At 52.5% G+C, this 19,714-nt stretch overlaps 1 protein-coding gene across 1 annotated transcript; it reads right to left on the bottom strand.

The window, feature by feature from the left end:
- Positions 1 to 1,191: 1,191 nt before the first annotated feature.
- On the bottom strand, positions 1,192 to 19,285 carry EFCAB12 (EF-hand calcium binding domain 12). The gene is made up of 9 exons (XM_010953083.3): positions 19,106 to 19,285; positions 13,717 to 14,165; positions 10,952 to 11,134; positions 9,117 to 9,273; positions 6,783 to 6,979; positions 5,337 to 5,550; positions 4,014 to 4,173; positions 2,361 to 2,420; positions 1,192 to 1,692 (listed from the first exon to the last, which is right to left on the bottom strand). Exons 1-9 carry the CDS (start codon positions 19,152 to 19,154, stop codon positions 1,434 to 1,436), a joined length of 1,728 nt encoding a protein of 575 aa, XP_010951385.2. The 5' UTR covers positions 19,155 to 19,285; the 3' UTR covers positions 1,192 to 1,433.
- Positions 19,286 to 19,714: the final 429 nt, after the last annotated feature.

Here is a 19,714-nt window from a genome sequence, read left to right as displayed (position 1 = left end):
TCCTAGACTTTGATATTTAGGAGCACTGAAAATTTTCATGCTTGTCGTTGGGACTACGTAGAAAATTTGGAATTCTTTTTGCGCTTCCAAGACCCGGTTGGGGGGGGTATCCACTTCCGCCAGGAACTGAAGCCGCCGCTACGCAGGATAATCCAGTTTTTAGATGACTTCCGCCCGCCTTTCTTTTTGCAAAGTGCGCCTCTTAGTGGCCAGGAGGAACAAAACAGCGACTTCCTAATAATTTCCTCACGTGAATTTATAGAGCAAAAAGCAATGAGACTATAACAGCTATCATTCAATGGGCTTCGCACACTTCTACCAAGAGGTTCTATTAGTTTCCCCATTTTACATATGTGGAGAGTGAAGTTTGGAGATCTGACGCCAAAATCCACACTTCTTATCATAAGGCTAGACTGCCTTGTCATTCTTGGTTTGTTTTGTTTAAGCTTTTGTTTTTAAGATTATTGTGAAAATCAAATTTCAGGAGAGAAAAAAAAAAACGCCCCTTGATTCCACAATCCGAACACAATACGGTTGTCATGTCACCAGTGATCTTTGGTAGAGCAGTTCCAGGGGCTGAAGTGGATGGTGTTCTGGACTGAGTGATGGCTGAGGAGGGACGGCAGCGGGTGCTGACCACGCACTCCTTGATGAGATTCTGACCGTGAAGGGGAGTTTGAGGAGACTCAGAAGTGAAGCGGGCTGTGTGAAGTGAATCGGCCGAAGATCACAGTGACAGGCAGTAGGGCTGAGACTGCGGGTCCTGTGCGTCTGCAGGCTGTGGTAGTCAGCTGATGCGAGACTCTGGGCTAACGGCAGCCCACACGGTGTGGGTCATGAGGAGGGGTCTTGAGGGGGTCAGGTGGGTGAATGGCTCACAAACCAGAGAATGTGCTTCCAGTTGTGAAAGGCCCAAGAAGTTTGGAAGTAGTGACCCAAATGGCTCAGTCTTTGGGGGATGAGGGACATGCTGCCACTATTTCAGGGGGAGGGCACAGGGGTCCCACACTGCCTGCTGCTTCCCCGTGGGCACCGAGATCCCAGGATGAGAGGCTGGAGGTGCCATGCTGGCATCTCTGTCATCACCCCAGGGAAAGTGCCTGCTGTATCTTCCCAGGCTAGGACCTCCGCTTTCCAACACCCCTCTGGCCACAGTTCCTGAGCAAGAAATGGCATCAGCTGGGTCACAGGTGACATAAACTCCAACTGGTTTATTTAGAAAGGACAGAGATCCGGAAAGGGAAACACTGAGAACCACATCTTTCCCTTGACACTTCGCCCTCTGAGACGCTGGACGCTTTGGGTCTGGAGAGAGCTGGCCCAGACCCTCTCACTGAAATGACTTCTCTTGTCCGGCTCTTAGGTAGCTCCGGGCTGCTAGCTACACTGGCCTCAGGCCCAGGATGGCTAGGTTTGGTGACACCTGGGCCACTCTAGTTGATGTGGTAGATCTTGGGGGCATCGTAATAGCCGTAGGTCATGTAGTGCATGTCCTTAATGGGCCACCAGTGGTTGGGGCGGTAGGTGGCCGAGTAGGCTTGGGGTCGGTGTTGGACACAACTGAAGAGTGCCAGGCTCCGGTCCACGGTCACAGTGGGCAGGAAGAGCTGCAGCTTGTCCAGGAGGTGACCCGGCCAGAAGAAATTGGGATGGGTTAGCTGCGGACCACTGGGCATCTTGGCTTTCAGCTTCCTGGAGAACAAGAAGACACAGGGACAATCACCCCGGCTGACGGGTAGGGGCCAGGGCTCCTTCTTGGCAGGGCCCACCCACTATGACCAGAGTGGAGGGGTTGCACCGTGCTCCGCACTCTGGTACCACAGTCCTCCCCACAGTGCCACGTGGTAGGCACTGTTGTCTGCTCAGCCTCACCAACCAGGACCCAGAGGCCTAGAGAGGCCAAGTAATTTCCCCAAGGCCGCACAGCCAGCAAGGGGTAGGGCGCAGGCTTGACTTCCCATCTGCTGCCTCTCAACCCAGACTCTTCAGTGTACCCCATCTGTTCCACCAAGGCATTTTAATGTGCTGTTCAGAGAACAGCCTCTGGAGCCAGCACAGCTGGGTCCAAATCCCTGCTCCACCTCTTAACAGATGTGTGGCTTTGAGCAAGATATTTAACCTTTTGTACCTCAGTTTTCTCTTCTGTAAAATGGGTATGCTAAGAGTACCTTCACAGGGCTGTTGAGAGGATTCACGCGTTAACACATGGAAAACCTGCCTGGCACTCTAAGTGTTGTTTGACTGCTTCTCAGCCCCTGGGCCCTGAGTCCCAGATTCTGTGCTACCCCGTGTACTGTGCAGCGTGCAGAGTCCTGGCACCTCCCCCCTGCCCCTTCCCGAGTTGGGTGATTGCTACAGACCTGGTGAATTCCTCAAACTCCTTAAACGGTATGTTCTTGATTCTCTTTGGCATTTTCCTACTGAAGGAGAGAGAGAGGTATCTTGTCAGGAAAGGGGAAATCCAGGTCCATGGGGCCTCGGGCCACAGGGGTCCCACCTCAAAGTCCAGACCAGAGCCCTGAAGGGAGAACTTCTACCTGGTGGAGCCCTGACTCTGTCCCCCACACTCCTGTGGATCTCTCAGTCCCCCACCATGGGTCAGACAGACAGTCCATGAGTCAAAGCCCAGGATGGCAGCCTTGGGCTCATAACCTGGCTGGCTGGGCGACGTGGGGCCAGTCACCCACCTTGTGGAGCCTCGGGGTTCTCATTTCCAGGCACAGAGACCTCCTGGGAGGTTGTGAGATGTGCCCACTGGTATGAATCCTTTGGGGGCCCCTGACTCCCACTTGCCCCCGGAGCTGAATCTAACCTTGAGGACAAGGGTGGTGAAAGCTAAGGCCCCAGCCTCAGGTCTGGCAGACACCACTAATCGCGCACAGCACTCTTTCCCAGCAAGCCTGCATCTGGCCTCAGAATATTTCACAACACAGTAGCCAAGGAAATCAGTTCATCCCTGCCCTGGGGGACTTCTGTCCTTTCCAAATGTGACCCCCTGAGCAGGATAAAAGCCACTTTCTCAGGTTCCAGAGGTTCATGGCTCAGGAACTGGGGGCAGCCACCCCAGCTTGTGCTCAGCTCTTCCCAACCAGGGTTGGGGACAGGCCCCCCTGCAGACCTAGCCCACTCCTGCATTTGCAAACAACCTGACAGTGAGGGTACAACAACAACACTCATGGCTCGAGTGCTAACTGTCTGCTAAGAAGTTTACATGCATTTCTATTGTGTTGGGGGGACTGTTACACCCATTTTACAGATGGAGATGCTGAGGCTCGGGGAGTGAAGTAACTTGTCCAGGTAACCCGTGGCCTGTCTGATTTCCACTCAGCTTCACTGCATCCCACCCAAGCTGTTCCGGCCACACCATCACTGGGGAGTGGGCAGTGATCTGCAGTGTGGGCAGGTCCTGGGCCCTCCCCCATCATGCTGTCTAGTCAGCTGCCTCCTCCTCCCTCTGCAGAAATGCCTCCTGCCCTCCAGTCTGCAGTCACCACTGATGCTGGCTCATAGCCTGCCCACGAGTCTCCTCCTGCTAAAGGAGGACGTTTTCTTAGAGAGGACTCGGGTTGATCTGAGGGGCAGGGGCAGGGGCAGGCCCCATTGCAGAGTTCTTCTCTCCTCGTAGGGGTCTGCAAGCCCACCTCTTGCTGGAGAAGGCAGGGCAGAGACAGGGCTGCCACCACTGTCTTCTGCCAGGCCCCTGACACCCAGCCCACAATTTGTGACGGGGCCTCCTGCGTATCTCTAAGAAATCCCTCTTTTAAACCCTTTCCAGAAAGCTTGGGATCAGGTAGGGTGTGGTCAGGAGGGTAGCGGCATGGGAGTGAGGTGGGAGACTGCAGAGACCCGTGCCAAGGGTGACACCCAGGACTGGCCAGTCTGTGGACCAGCTGGGTTGGACATGCCAGGTTAGGGCACAGACACTGGCACAATGTGACACCCAAGTCCCAGCAGTGAAGGGACAGCAACGGGGCAGGAGCAAACGGCAGGGAGGGAGCGATGTGACACTCAGCTTGTCAGTTTTCTTAGCCACAGGCTCGGGGACGCCCTGAGATCTGAGCAGGGTCAGGTTCTGATGGAGGATCTTCAGGTCTGAGTAGTAGCCCCCTGGCTGCCGGATCGGGCGCACCTGGTCCTTCTGAAAAATGATCTTGTCCCCTGGGTACAGCAGGGCTGTGAGCAGCAAGAGAAACACGCCTGTGAGTTCAAGACCCCTCCCCACCCCAAGTCTTTGGGGCAGAGGGGGACTTTCTTTTTTTAATTCACATTTTTGTTTGAAAGGATTTTCTCTTATATACCTGTTTTTGACTTTTTACTTTTAAATGATTGTAGATTCACAGCAAGTTGCAAAAATAGTGCAGAGGGTCCCTCAGACCCTTCCCCTAGGATCCCCCAGTGGTGGTGTGGGGACTGCAGTGCACTGTCAGGAACTGCTAACCCAAAGGCAGAGGAGGGCGCCCATTCAGAACCAGGCAGCTGTGGCCCAGAGGCCTGGGTGCAGTTAGGACGGAGTGCGTGCGGCCCCCACACCCCACTCTGCAGGGGGCATCCTGGCCTGGAGTCCCAAGAGGAGGAAGGTGGGGGGGTCACCTGAGACTCCATTAGATTAAGTCAGACCCAGTCGACAGCAGTTTTCTGCTCTTGCAGAACTTACGAAGCACTGGGGCGGGGGTGGGGGTGGGGGCATAGCTCAGTGGTAGTGTGCTTGGCATGCATTAGGTCCTGGGTTCAATCCCCAGCACCTCCATTTAAATAAACAAATACCCAATTACTAATACCCCCCCAGCCAAAAATAATTAAAAACAAAACAAAAACAAAGAAACACTGGGCCAGGGGTTGAGTCCTGTCTCAACTGAGCAGAACTCCAAGTCTGAGCAGAGAGCCAAGGGCCTTAGCAGAACCTGTCTCCTGGTGCGTTCTTCCCTCTGTGTCACAGAAAAACCAAGAAACAGGTCTGGCCTAGAGACGTGGTTTGGGGACACGTGATGCGTCATAGTGGTTACTGCCTCCAGTCAGTCTCCCTCTTTGAAACTGGCATTATTCCTTTAGGCCCAACCTCAGGCTCCCGCACCCAGAACCCCGGCCCTGGCGCTTCCTGCTCTGGGCTGGGGAACCCGGGCCTCCAGGCCTGTGAAGCCTGCGGCCCCGCAGGGCTGTAAAAGCGCAACCGTGAACCAGGGCTGTTCCTCCCCCCACCCGTTCCTTCTTCCCAGTGTCCCCCCTGCAGCCACAGTGGTCTGTCTGGGTGTAAAGGACACATCTCAGGTGGACGCCACCCTTGCCCTCGCTCTGGGCCCCCTTGGCACCTTCCGAGGACCGGCCACCAAGGCCCCTACCTCTCACGAGGATGTCCTCCGTCAGCGGGAGGCCGAAGGCCTTGCAGAGCTTCCAGCACTGCAGGTAGACCAGAAAGCAGTCCCTGCGTGTCGCGTTGATGATCTCCGTCATGTCCCCGTGGATGGTGGACGGCAGGCAGTGCTCGTCAAAGTGCTTGTTCCCGCTGCGCACCAGGCGGCAGCACTCGGAGTACTGGATGGAGGGGATGGCGAGCTGCGGGGAGAGCAGGGGCCGGCGCTCACTGCTCCTCACACCCCTCTCCCCACCCCGCCACCCCGAGGCCCGCATGAGGGGCTGTGGCACGTTCTGAAGTCAGCGACTTGGGAGCAAAATCACACGTGGTCAAGGTGACCCCCTGACGGGCATCCTAGCCGAATGGTCAGCGCATGCGCAGCCCCTTACTCGGACGTGCACACGTGACTGTATCACGCAAACGTAGGCCCTAGAGGCGCCCTATTGAAACGTGCCATTCACGTGTCTGGCTGCGTGGGAGTTTAAATTAGGTGCCGCCTCCTGTGACTTTGGGGTGGAGGCCACATGTTAAGAACGGCAGGACAAGGTAGGACAGGCCTGGGGAGTGCAGCCACTTCTGGCCTTCTTATCTCTTTATAAGGAAGAAAAAAAAGCTTCTAACACCAGAAGCAGCAAAGTACAGCTTATAGGTCAAACCTGGCCCACCACTTGTTTTTATAAATAAAGTTTTATTGGCACACAACCACACTCATGAGACCACACAGCCTGCAAAGCAGAAAACATTTACTGTCTGGCCTTTTATAGGGAGGTTTGCTGGTCCTTGCTCTAAAATTTTGGCTTTTCTCATCAAGCAACTGAATCAGATCTTAGCCAATATATTGCTTACCAGTATCTGACATTTTATTATATATAATTTTAAACTGTTGAAAGTATATAGTAGAAAATATTTATTGATATATACTATTACGTCAGTCTTGTCAGCCTCCCTGACCAGACTGTCAGCTTCCTGAGGGCTGGACTGTTTTGTTCTGGGCAGCACGCAGAACAGTGCCTGGCACATCACAGGCGTCTGAGAAATACTGATTGGATGAATTCGTTCATGTCATCAGTTTTCCCTTCTTTCACCCACCATGTATTTCTGGAATGTCTGCTCGGTGCCAGGCCCTAGGCCAGGTGCTTGGATTCCAGCTGTGAGGAAAGATGCAGCCCAGGTCTCAGGATGCCAAGTCATAATCAAAGAACAGGAGGAAGGGCACTCGACACTTTCAGAGACATCATCTCATTTCGTCTCCCCAGAAACCTTGTGAGGCAGGTATTGTTCTTGTACACAGAACAGTGGGCAGAGAGGTAAGGAAGCCCACCCCCAAGGGCTCTCTCGGCCGTAAGGTGGTGCATCTGCAGCGGTTTGAGCCCCAGCCTGTCCAGTCACCAAGCCCCGTTCCTGCCTGTCCCTCCCCTGTCGGTGGGGGTACCTTGCTCTGCCGCTTCCTTTCGCGGTACCGCTTGCCGACCTCCTCCATCTCCTCCAGGGTCGTGGGTCGTGCCTCCACCTTGGTGTCGACTATGGGTACAGTCAGCAGGTCCATCCTGGGAGGCCCTGGGGCTAAATTCACTTTCTGCTTCTTGGACGGACTCTGCGGTGAGACGCCATGCTTGCTAGATCTATAATCTGGGGTCGGAGGGAAGAGACGAAGGAAGGAGGAACTGAGAGGGCACCCGGCCAGGGAGTCAGACAAGCAGTTAACCAGTGTCACCAAGCAGGCGCCCACGTGTCTGGTCAGTGCCACCGTCTGACATGCGACTTGAAGGTGTCCCTTCCTCCATCTCCACTATGGCCTCCTCGTGCAGGACGCCTCCTCCCTCACCTGCAGCACAGCCCCAGCCTTCCTGTTGCCAGTCTCATCCCCATCATCCTCCTTCCAAACAGCCAACAGGATCCTTAAAAAACATCAGTCAGATCACCTCGTCCCCTGCCCAGAACTCTACCCTGGCTTCCCACGGCACTCACACTATGACCCATGGTCCTCTCCCTGGTCTGCCAGGCCCCGCAGGCTCAGCCCCGCCTTCTCTCCTCGCCCCTCACTCACTCCTCCCAGCCTCCCTCACTTCTTTCTGTGCCCTGAAGACTTCCTGCCTCAGGGCTCTGCCTCCATCTGCCGAGGATGCCCCTCCCCAGACCGGCTCCCCATTGGTCACTCAGGTGTCAGCTCCGACGGCTGACCCCTTCCAGAGAGGCCTTCCCTGACCACCTCCCCCTACTCTGTCCTGTGTCTTTAGAGCATTCATCACTCCTGGACATCGTCTTGGCTAACCCTTCACATAGAAGCTCGTTCAAGGCGGGGGCACTGTGTTCCTGGTTCCCAGAAGTGTGCCTGACACGTAGAAGGTGTTCAACAGAGACCAAAACGAATGGGGGCATCCATCACCCTTGCCCTAGTTCAGGCCTCCACCGTCCCGGGGCAGAAATGCAATCCTGGCCCTGCCACCTGACCACAAGTAGTCAGCCTCTCTGAGTTTCAGCCTCCTCCTTGCAAAGTGTGAGTAGCAGCCCTGACCTCCAGGGACTTACAGGAGAAAATGAGCTAATGCTGTGGGTCTTTGCAACCCAAGGGGCACCCCCAAATGCCGTCGCCTTCTCCCTTGTAAGCTGGGCGCCCAGATTCTTGTTGCTGCTGCCCCTTTAGGCAAAGCAAGAGCCAAGAAGGTGTGGAGATCACTACTGTGGGGCGCTCAGGTTCCCTGGGATTCCGAGAGGATGCAGACCCTGCCTAGGGGGACGGGGCCTCGGCCCAGAGGTTTGTTGAGACTGGAGGTGGGAAATCTGCCCTCTGAACTGTGGGACCAAGGAGGGGATGGTCTAGGGAGCCACCTCCAAAAGAACCAACCAGTGAGGACACTGAGCACCCAGCCCCATGTGACTGTGAACTCCAGAGGCCCGACCCAGATCTTCACCTCTGCTGCCCTCCTCCGGCTCTACCACGTCCTCAGGGAGGACAAGGAGGCTCCCGCTCCCGCCCCCGCAAACATGTCTGAAATTAAATTCCTGCCAACCTGGTGGGTGAGGCAAAGCAAGGTTTGTTTCATTTAGAAGGAGAAAGATGTGGTTATATGTGGGGAGGGCTCCGGAATGGTGGATGGCGGTCAAGGGAGGGCTTTAATTATACCTATAGTTCAATTTTTATTTTTACAACGACTCTAGCTATAAGGAAATGACATGCACCCTGGGTTGTAAATTCATAGACGGAGCTATGGCTGGTGAATTTCTAATGTGCCTCTGTGCTTTGTCTGGACAGACGTGGCTTCATAAGCACACAGCTTGCCAGGTGGACCTTAAGCCGTGCACAACCTATCTAGCTGTTCACAGCAGCCCCGCTAATATCCCTGATAGCAGAATACCAAAGTAGGTTTTCCTGTAAACTTGAAACATGTGTTAATTCTGGTTTCTGAGTTTTAGTTAACTTTTGATCAATACTGTGTAGATTAGTAGTAGGAAGGCCTTGGACCCACACACAGATGGGAAGGCTTGCCATTTGGCCCAGTTCTCAGCCTATCAGATGGGCTTTGGTGGGCTAAGACCACCCTGACAATCTTCCTTTGAGGGCAAAGGCTGGGCCTCATTCATCTCTGAATGGACACAGTTGCTGGCCACTCAGGAGAATATCCACTCCGTGGTTGACCTCTGGGCCTGGCCCACCGACAGTAAGCCAGAGCTGGAGAGCACACTCCGGAGGTGAGCCACGGCGCCTCCGCCAGGCTGGCTCCCAGGATGGGGACATGGTGGCATGCAGGCGGAGGTGGATACGTACACTCTGCTGCAGTTGCCAGGGTGCTTTTCTGCTGAGCCAAAGACCACTGCTGGTAGGTGTTGGCCAGGCTGCCCATGGCAATGCTGTTGTCCTTCCCAAGGGAGCTGAGATAGATCACAATATCCTCCACCTCCTGGCTTTTCAGAGGGACCTCAACCTGAGGAGAGAAGCCCTAAGATGGGTGGGCTCCAGCCCAAACATCCTGCCAGGACGGCTAAGGCCTTCCCAGCCTGGCCCCACCTCTCAGTCTAGTTTCCTCCTCAACCACTCCCAACGCACGTGCAAGGTCTCTGCCACAGGAGCTCAAAGCCCTTTCCCGGGCCCTGAACACACCCTACACGTTCTCACCCTCTGACTTTGCTCAGGCATTTTCCACTTTCTGCCTGAAAAACTCCTACCCCTCCTTCAAAACCCAGTCCAGACATGTCACCATGTGAGTCTGTTACTTCCTCCTCTGGGCTCCCTCCACACTCCGTTCTAATCTCAACAGCGGCTTTCTCATGCTGGACTGGAGGAAGGATTTCATGTCTATCATCCTTGCCAATGAGGGACACAGCCTCCCTTAACCGAAGCAAAATAGAATCAGAAATCTCATGCATGTTACCCTTTTGAGGACAGTGAGCAACTCTGGGAAAGTATCTTGCTTGCCAGCAGTATCGAATATTTGAGAAGAATTTTAAAAGGAAGAAAACTCTGTTCTTCAGCTTCAGCTTCAGCTTCTGGAGACGTTGTTCACTGAGCTTTCCTTAAAGAACATCGGAACTCTCCTGGTGCTAAAGGATTTAATGTTTTATCTTTCTGGTTATATTAATTAATGGCCCTTTATCTTTTTGCTGTTTTAAATGCTTTGAACTGTTGTTCAGACAATTACATGTCAAAAAAAAAAAAAGATAGTGTGAAAAATGGTGATGATTTAAGACCATGAAAGATGTTGCATTTACCTTCCTAAAGTTTTTTTTTTATCTTGTATTCAAAATATACAAAATCTTAATTCATTCAGACCAGGAGTCAGCAAATTTTTTCTAAAACAGGCCAGATAGTAAATATTTTAGGCTCTGGGAGCCATGTGGTCTTTGTCATCACCACTTAATTCTGCCCTCATAGCATGAAAGCAGCCAGGACGAGACACAGACAGATGAGTGTAGCTGTGTTCCAATAAAACTTTATTTACAAAAACCGGAGACAGGCTAGATTTGACTCCTGGGCCGTAGTTAGCAGACCAATAGAACTTTCTATCACGATGGGAATGTTCTCTGTCTGTGGGATCCATTGGAGGAATCACTCACCACATGTGACTACGAAATGTGGCTGATGTGACTAGGGAACTGGATTTTTAATTTTACCTATAATGAATTTGAAATTTTGAATAACCAGTGAAAGTGTGGTAGTCCAGGGACCAGTTCCGTGAGCATCACTGGGAGCTTGTTAGAACGCAGCATCGTGGGCCCTACACAGAAGCACTGAGACAGAAGCTGCATTTTAACAAGACCCTATGTGAGTCACATGCCAGTGACAGTTTGAGGAGCTCTAGAAGGTTCTAGAGGCAGGACTGAAGACCCAGCTCTGTCTGTGCCCAGTTCTGGGGTCTCACGGACCAGACAGTGATTCCCCAAGCAGCTGGCCGCTTACAGGGCTGGCTCCACAGACTTCCCACTCAGGTAGGGCCTTTCAAGGTCAGACCAGTGCAGGGGTGGCCTTAGGGCTCTGATGGGGCCTCAGGTTAAGCCATGTTTCAATCTGGCTATACGAGTAATAAGGCTGAGAGGTGGAGCAGAACCTGGGGAGGGGGCGGGCAGCAGTTGGGGGCCAGCCTGGGGGGACCGGGAGGCCCTTACCGACTTCAGAACCCTGATGAACTCCTCCCTGGAGATCCTCTGGTTCTCGCACCGGCCCGCCTTGTTAAAGAGCTCCAGGATCCTGATCCTGCGGCTGCGCAGGTGGGAGTACAAGGCCAACAGGGCGGAGGCGGTGGGCAGACGGAGCTGGGGCACTTGGCGGGAGGGCTGGAAGCTTTTCTTCTGAAAGAGGCAAGATGGGGGGCAGAAGGGAGAGTTCAGGGGAGACAGGCCGATGGAACGGGATCCCCAGAGTTGGAGAGAACTGGGGGAGACAGAGGCTGAGCCGCTCTGCGCAGACAGCAGGGAGGAGGGCAGAGTGCTGGGTTGCGGGCAGGTGTCTCCGGCCGTGGTCCGCCTGGGAGACTTCCTTCTCTGGGCCTCGATTTCCCATCAGCAACCAGAGGCTTGGACAATATGAGAACTAAAATTTCACTCTTACCCACATTTCTCCTGTCAGATCAGACAGTATATAATCCCACGGGGCTGTCAGCAGACCAACATATATGCCCCTGCCTGGAGCCCAGGGGGGCTCCCATGCCCCCCACCTCCCAGCCTTTGTTCCTGCTGGGCCTCCTGCCTGGAATACCTTTCCTTCTCTCCCTACCTGTCCAAGCCCTCCGAGGCCAGGTGAACGGGAATACAGCCTCACTCTATGTGAGTGAACTGTATGAGTGAATATATATATGAACTAACTATATGAGTGAACTACAACTATTTGTCCACAGACTCCATATCCACAGATTTAACCAGTTGTAGATGGAAAGTACCCCCCCCAAAAAATTCCAGAAAGTTCCAAAAAGCAAAACTTAAATTTGTCATGGCTGGCAACTATTTATGTAGCATTTACATTGTATTTATAACAACTTACATGGCATTTCTATTGCATTAGGTATCCTAAGTAACCTAGAGATGATGTACAATATAAGGGAGGATGTGTGTGGGTTATAAGTAAATACTCCGCCACTTTCTTTAAGGGACTTGAGCATCTTTGGATGTTGGTACCTGTAGGGCACCTGGAGCCCGTCCCCCTCAGACACCGAGGGAGACTGCTCAGGAATAATGCTCCTTCACTTTGGTGCAGCACTTGACAGTTTACAAAGGGCCTTGCTGTGTCCTAGTTAGGGTCCCCCTGTGTCCTGGAGTCGCGCCATTACTCTGCTGTGCCTGCCTCCCCCACTAACATGGGAACGCCTTGAGAGCAAGACCACGCCTTATTTAGCTGCATACTCCGCCTCCCACCCTTGTAGTGAACAAATCCCCGGGCCCTTGGCAGGTAGATAGTAATTGTTTGCTGAATGAAAAAAAACTGCTATGAATTTGGTATTGGGTATTACTTTCTCTTTTTACAAATGAGGAAAAAGGGTCAGAGAGGTGAAGAGACTTGCCCAGGGTCACACAGCAGATAAGCAGGACAGTTTACACATAGATGCTGAACTGCTGGCAGGAAAGAGTGTGTTAGACACATGAAATCTGGGTTTTGACTATAATTACACCAAGGACTGACTCTGGAGTATGGGGGCCAACCCAAATGACCCCAGAAAGACTGCAATAGCAATAAAAATGGCATTTATTGAGTGCTCACTGTGTGTGCAGCACTGTCTCAGGCACTGTCTCATCTAATTAATCTGTTTAGAAGTCACAGAACCCTAGGAAGTAGGTACAGTGGGTCACCCCCATTTAATAGATGAGGAAACTGAGGCCCAGATCATACTAGGAAGTGGCAGAGCTGGGTTTAAACCTAAGTTATCTCTTATGCCAACTTTATCTGAAATGGGAGAAATCTCAAGTGCCAAATTGCAAGGAAATGTCACAGAGAGGCAAGCAGTTGCCATTTACTATGTCTATGGGCTTGGACAGTTTATTGGCCTTGCTGAACTTCTGTTTTCATATTTATAAAAGAAAAAAATATATATATATAATATATGTAAATACATAAAAATTTATAAAATGTTTTCTTCCAACCTCATAACTGCAGTCCTCATAGTAGCCCTGTGAGCCTCTGCTGGTACATAGAGACCCTCAGCAAACGAATGAACAAATGAATGAAAAATGAGTATTTAAAATGCCCTGCAGATGAATGCCAGGATTGATTCCTCCCAGGGTGGTTTTAAGATATAGCCACAAATTCTTCAGCTGTCCTCCCTTCTAAGGTGGAGCCCAACGCCCCTCCATTGGAGCACGGGCAGTGCTTAGTGACTTGCTTCTGACAAACAGACCACAGCGGAGGGGATGGTGTGAAACTCCTGAAACTGAGGCCTCCTGAGACGAGGTCAGAGACAGCACCGCAGCCCCCTCCTTGCTCCCCTGGACTGGTCGCTCCGGGGGAACCCACCTGCCCTGCGGTGAGAACCTCGAGCAGCCCTGGGAGAGGCCCATGTGGCCAGAAGCTGAGGCCTCCTGCTAACAGCCAGCTTGCAAGGGGTCCTCCTGCCTTGACAAGCCTTCAGATGTCTGTGGCCCAGGTCAGCATCTTGAGATGAGAGCCCGAGCCAGAGCCACCCAGCTAAGCTCCTCCCAGGTTCCTGAGTCTAGGAAACAGTGAGATAACAGACAGCTGTTGCTTTAAGTCACCTTGGGGTATTTGTTATGTGGCAATGGATAACAAATGCACCTCCCTTCCAGGACTTCTGCTTGCTCCCTTGGGACTGGGGTGGGGGTAGGGTAGGAGTAAGCAGTCCCCATCCTGCCTCACTGGAGCGGATGAAACCACAGCACGCCCCTAACACCCTCAGTGTCTGCATTTGGCCGAGGGTGCTGCTCACCTTGGTGGCTTTGGCAGTAGCCTGCTGCGCCATTGGCTGGACCTTGTGCTCCTTGTGGATCTTGTGTAGGACCTTGGCCTCTGAAGGTGTGAGCCTGGGCTTGCTCTGCAGCCACCTCTCTGTGTTGCTGAACGACTCCAGGTCCTGCCGGAGCTTCAGCCTCTGGCTCAGCCAGGCCTTCAGGTCCTCTGGCTGTTCTTGGACCTCCCTGACTTCCAGGGTTTTGAAGCTGGGGGTGGGCTGGGGAGGAGCCTGGGGTTGGGGCGGGGCATTGATGGGCATCGGAGCCTCCTTCTGAGGCAAGACGATGATCCGCCGGGGACTTGGAGGCAGGTGGAAGTCCTTCTGCTTGAACCGCTTGAAGCAGTGGGCGATGACCCGTTCAGGGTTGAAGATGGAGCCCTTGCTGCCATTTTCATCGTCAGCCAAGGACTTAGACTGGTAGGGCCCTTGGGGAAAGAGGGTTCAAAGGGGAGTCCCTTTCAGGATGAGTGCCAACTGAAGGAGTCAGGAAGGAAAAATGCTCTAGCACCAGGCTGGGCATCAGGGCAGCTGGTTCCAGGCCTGGCTCGATCCTTGCCTTGTTATAATGATGAAAATAATTACATCTACCGTGACTGGACGCTCTCAACGGCAGGCTCTTGCTAACGGGTTTATATGCTTTCTCATTTAACCTTCTTAGATTCTAATCTTACCCCACCCCACTCCCACCCCGCAATACTCCTTGGCAATCAGAATGATCTTTTAAAAATGCCATTCTGGTCAGGCCTGATCATCCGAGGTAGCCCAGTGCTGAGCCCAAGAGCAGAGGCTTTGGAGCCAAAATGCTCCAGTCTGAGTCTCGGCCCTGCTGCTGACTGGCGGCACGATCACTTACGCTCTCTGGGCCTCAATATCTTCATCTGTAAAATGGGGATAATGATGGTACCTATCTTACTGAGTGGTGGAGATGTTTAGAATCAGTCCAGTTTAGAGCTGCTTTGTTCATAGTCAGTGCACTGTTATTATTTTTTAAAATTCTCACCCTCTACCCATTTTGAAATACTTCCATGACTTTTCATAGCCCTCAAAATAAAGTCTTATGACCTTCCTCTGCCAGCCTTTCCTGCCTCATCACTTGCCTGTCTTTCCTTGCTCTGTCCAGACGCCTTGACCTTCTCTCTGTTCCCTGAGTGATCCAAGCCCCGTCCAGTCTAAGGGTTTTGCACATGCGGCTCCTTCTGCCGGGAATGCTCCCTCCCCCTTCCATCCCCTCCCACCTCCTCCTCATTCTCTGGGTCTCAGACCAAATGTTGCCTCTCCAATTCCAGGCTCCTGTTACCTCTGCATATCACAACTGATACTTTTCCTTCAGGCCAATTATCATACATATGTAAATCAAGGGCTGCAAACTGGCAACCCTCATGCTGAATAAAGCTTAGGGTCCTGTCTTGCTTAATACATTTGTTTGCTTAAAAATTTCCAATTTGCAAAAAAAAAAAAAAATTCCAATTTGCATTTTTTTAGGCTGGGGCATGCCCTCTGCAGCTTGCCACAGGCCCCACCATTCCCTATTGTCTCACAGGCAGCTCATTTCATTTATTAAGGGCTTGGTTCAGGCAGACATTTTCATTTGAAACCCCTGGTGAAATTACTTGGTTGATGTTTATTTTTTCCAATACACTGTGAACCGGGACCTTATCTCTCTTGTTCCCTGCTGTCCCAGAACCTCCACGGTGCCATCATAGAGTGGGATCTCAGTAAATATTTGGTGAGTGAGTGAATGACAAGTGGACAGACCCAACAAGCTGGCACTATGATTACACCCATTTTACAGATAAGGACACTGAGGCTCAGAGAGGCCCAAGGTCATACCGTTGATTAGTAGCAGAACTGGACATGAACTTTGGTTTCCCTGGCCCCAGCACTCAGCTCTTAGCCATTACTTGATATTACCCCAGGCTGAGGGTCACCTAATCCTGCTGACTTTCCATTCTTTTATGTTTAAAATGTTATGAACTCTGCTCTAGCAACCTCCTGAAGCCGTTATGAAGGTCAAATGAACAACAAGTATGGAATATTCTAAAATTCAGAAGGGATATAACGTTATTTTAAAAAATATTGTCACCATCATTTTCCTTCTAGAACCAAAACTCTCCTTAAAACCCTTCTACTGCTCCCAACTGCCTCTCCAGAATAAAGTTCAATCTCCTTAACTTGGCCCACTTGCCCCACCCACACCCACCAGGCCCTCTGATTTCTCCATCTCCCCTCGGCCCTTCTGCCTCACCGTGTATTTGTACTCAAACTAAGCTGACTGTGGTTCCTTTTGGTCCCTCCTCCCAGCCACCCACCAACCATACTCTTGCCTCTCCGGAATGCACTTCTCTCTCCTCTGCCTCACTTGATTATTCTCTATTTAGTCTCTGAGGCTCAGCTCAGGCATCACTGTCCCCTGAAGCATCCCAACCCCTCTCTTGTGTGTGTCTGGGTCTCCACAGGCCCCAGGCTTCACCCCACCCCCCAGCATTTACCATATTTTACTGGATGAAAATGGTTCTCTTTCCCAACATCCTGTGACTGTCCCAATGGCAAGAACTGTGTCTTAGTTTCTGGGTCTCCCCAGTGCCCAGCCTGGCACAAAGTGAACATTCAGAACATTTGTTAAGTCTCTACAATGCCCATGTGCTCCTTTCAAAGTCAAAAAATAATTAAAGTATGTATATATCAGTGTGGGCAGTAGTAAGCACCTCTCAGCCCTCCATTTATCATTTCTCTGAAGACAAGATGCTGGGTACCACTGAGAATTTAGTCACTCATCCAAACGGCATTTACTGAGAATTAGCCAATGCTTGGCGCTGGCAGTGCCCTGGCACAGAACAAGGCGGGGTAAGCAGAGGGGTTACAGGTGCTTTCAGTCGGGGGAGAAATGCTGATGGAAGGGTCTGGGAAGTCATCACAGAGAAAGGGACATTGCGGGTGATGTTTCAAGGGACAGAGGGGCCAGCATGGGGAAGGATCAGGGTGGAGTTTAGGGACTTTAGGGTTACTAAACAGCTCCACAGAGTGGAAGCACGTTAAATGTGACGGAAGACATTAATGGGAAATAAAGTTGGAGTCATCTCAAATGCCAGGTTAAGGGGTTTAAACTACCCTGCAGACCACAGGAACGTTCAAAACATGTTCCTCACTGGTCTCGCCTCTTCCACTTGTGCCCTCCCTCAACCCCAAATCCATGATCTGCTGTTAGCCGGAGGGTTACTTCCCCATTTGAAGCCCTTCAATGGCTTCATTGACATGGCTCCTCAGTGCTCTTGGAATAAACAACCCTCTTTCACACTGGCCTACAAAGCCACCCTCCCCAGGCCCAGCCCCTCTCCCCCCCCAACCTCCTCCCACTCTCCCTCCTCCCTTTGCTCACTTTGCTCCAGCTGCACTAGCCTCCCTCCTGTGTGTCCAGCTCTCCTAGCTCCGTCCTGGTTATTGGTTCTGGCATTTACTGTGCCTAGGAAAGGCATGGGAGTCCCGAAGTTTTCCCCCTGCTGAGCCCTCCTCATCATACAGTTCTCAGCCTGGTGTCACCCCTGCAAAGTCACCCTGGCCACCCTCTCAAAGGCTGTGTGCCCACCACACCATGGAGCTTGCATCCTAGTGGACTTTGGGGTGCTGTGTCCATTGATAGGAAAGCGGGGTGGGCTCTTATAATAAAGAGGTCACTGCGTGGTTGTGGGGAGACCATGTGAAAATGTTCCTGCAGGATTGGTGAGGAAAGCTCTCAGAGGCCAACTAGTCCCGTTGCCCGCCCAGGGCAGGGAACTGTTCCTACTCTGCCCCTGCAGACTTCGCCTCTGTTTGTATACCTCTGGTGACAGGGTGCTCTATGCATAACACTGTGGATGTCTAATTCTGACCGCTAGAAAAGACTTCCTTATATTGACCAAGAATTTGTCTCTCTGAGATTTCTACTCCCTGGTCCAAGTCCTCCCCACTTATGCCCCAGAAAACGGATGCCTCTTTTCTGGGACAGCCCTTCAGGTGCCTGGAGACAATTCAACTCTTTCTTGAAATTCCCTCATTTTCTCTTGGCTCTGATTCAAATCTCTCTGTAAGTTCCATCCTACCTCTCTGGCCCCCTGTTCTTGGGCCTCTATTTTCCTACCCACCCCTCAAAAGTTGGTGGCTTCCAGGCTTACACTTGGGCTCTCTTGATTTTTTCCAGTCTCCACTCTCATGTTTGGCCGTCTATATGCAGAGGACACCCATACTGATATTTATGACTTGGAATTAGCTCCAACTTTCTACATACAGTTGCTCCTAAAGTATCTCCACTTGTATGGCCTGCAGGGATCTCAAACACAACCAACTAAGTCTCAACTTGTCTCCGTGTCCCTGTCCCACCTATCCTGTTCTTTCCGATCAGTTCCTTATCTCTATGGATGGCCCAGGTCCCCCTGGATACCAACCTGGGCATCATCCTTGATTGCTCTTTCTGAGTTCCCCATCCAATCAACCCCCAAGTCCATGTAGTCCCCTCTAGCCTGGTGCCTTTCCCTCGCCTCCCAGATCTTTGGCGTGGGCATTTGGGACAGCTGCAGATCTATCTCATCTCCCCACTCCCAGCATTCTGCATCTGCCAATTCAGTCTCTGCATTGCTGACACTCCCAGTCCACTCCTGTCATTCCCAAAGGCTTCTCCATCTCCTGGCTCACAAGATCTCTTGTGATCTTGTCCCTTCTGATCCCTCTTGCCTCTCATCTCCAGCAACACTCAAACTACCAGCAGTTTCCTGAAGATACCATGTCTCTGGGCCTCTATGCATGCTGTTCCCTTGGCCTGGAATGCCTTTCCTCCCCTTTCTGCTTGGAGAACTCCTTGTATCCTTAACTTAAGCCCCAGTGTAAAGATCTCGTCCAGGACCTTGGAACTGTTCCTCCCCATCCTCTGCACTTAACAGATCTCTTACTCCTGGATGTCACTCTTGGACCCAAGATTCACCCCTTCTTCCTCTGTAATTATCCGTTTATCTGTCCTTCATCTCTGAAGCTGCAGTGTTTGGCAAGGACGTGTTCCTCAGCAGGCTATCGCCAGAAGTTTTAGGAAGACTGACGGTCTTCTCCATGCTTCTTCTCCAATACCGAACACACTAACGTCCAGCGGAGAATGAGGGCCAGCTGGAGGGCCTGGACACCTTTCCCGGGCACACGGGTTGGGCCTCTGGTTCCGGCCCGCTCCTCCAGCCGAGGCACGGAAGTCTGGGAAACACCCAAGACCTGCCGCCGACTCCCTGGCAACCGCGCACCCAGAGAAGGGACGGCACAATGAGGTACCGTCCTAGCCCTCACCCCACTTGCACGCGTCCACCCAGGGGTGAGAGCTTCCTGTGGGCTGCGTTGATTCCCGGGAGCTTACCGAGCAGCGACTGGTTCTGATCCTCGTACTCTTCACAGGAGTCGTCCATGGTCGCGGCGCTGGGGGCGTGCGTGGATGTGTGTGTCTGTGTGTGCGTGCTTGCGCGCGCGCAGGCGGGGGGTGGTGGTGTCCCAGAAAAACAGTGACACCAAGTTTGCAAGAGACGTGCGGCTTGCAGGCTTGGACGCCACTGTTGCCAGGACTACGGACGCCCGGCGCTGATTGGCTGGACGCCGCCACGCGGCGTGGCGGGGAGAGACCGGCGGGGGGCGGACCCGTCCCCCTGCCCCGCCCGAGCCCCAGACTGACTGGCCCGCTCCCTACGCGGGTCTCGGGAGGGGTTGGGAGGAAACGGCGGAGCTGCGGAGCATCTGGCTCTACAAAAGACAGGCTTCCTTAGCCTGGCCCGGTGGCCCCTGAATCTGGAATAATAAATCCCCGGTTTTCCTGTAATCTGTAGGGTCTTCCACCGGTCTCCAATCTTTAAGGCTCAGGGTTCTCATCCAAAGAACAGGCCCTACCTCGTCCAGAGGGGTTGCAGGAACCCTTCTGAGTCGTGGCCAAACAGACGGGGTTTTTGGTATGCTCTGCCCCGTAACACAGGGTGCC

The sequence above is a fragment of the Camelus bactrianus genome, chromosome 17, assembly GCF_048773025.1.
Source record: "Camelus bactrianus isolate YW-2024 breed Bactrian camel chromosome 17, ASM4877302v1, whole genome shotgun sequence".
NCBI lineage: Eukaryota > Metazoa > Chordata > Mammalia > Artiodactyla > Camelidae > Camelus > Camelus bactrianus.
Note: the sequence above shows the minus strand (reverse complement) of the source record. Positions and strands in the feature narration are given on the sequence as shown.

What these genes read in the sequence shown, in the direction of transcription:
- EFCAB12 (XM_010953083.3), bottom strand. Translation starts at nt 19,154, where the DNA reads ATGGACGACTCCTGTGAAGAGTACGAGGATCAGAACCAGTCGCTGCTC. An exon ending in CTACTGCCAAAGCCACCAAG is followed by an intron (nt 11,135 to 13,716) that starts GTGAGCAGCACC and finishes TGCCTCTTTCAG; the next exon opens with AAGAAAAGCTTCCAGCCCTC. An exon ending in GGAGGACATCCTCGTGAGAG is followed by an intron (nt 4,174 to 5,336) that starts GTAGGGGCCTTG and finishes TGCTGCTCACAG; the next exon opens with CCCTGCTGTACCCAGGGGAC.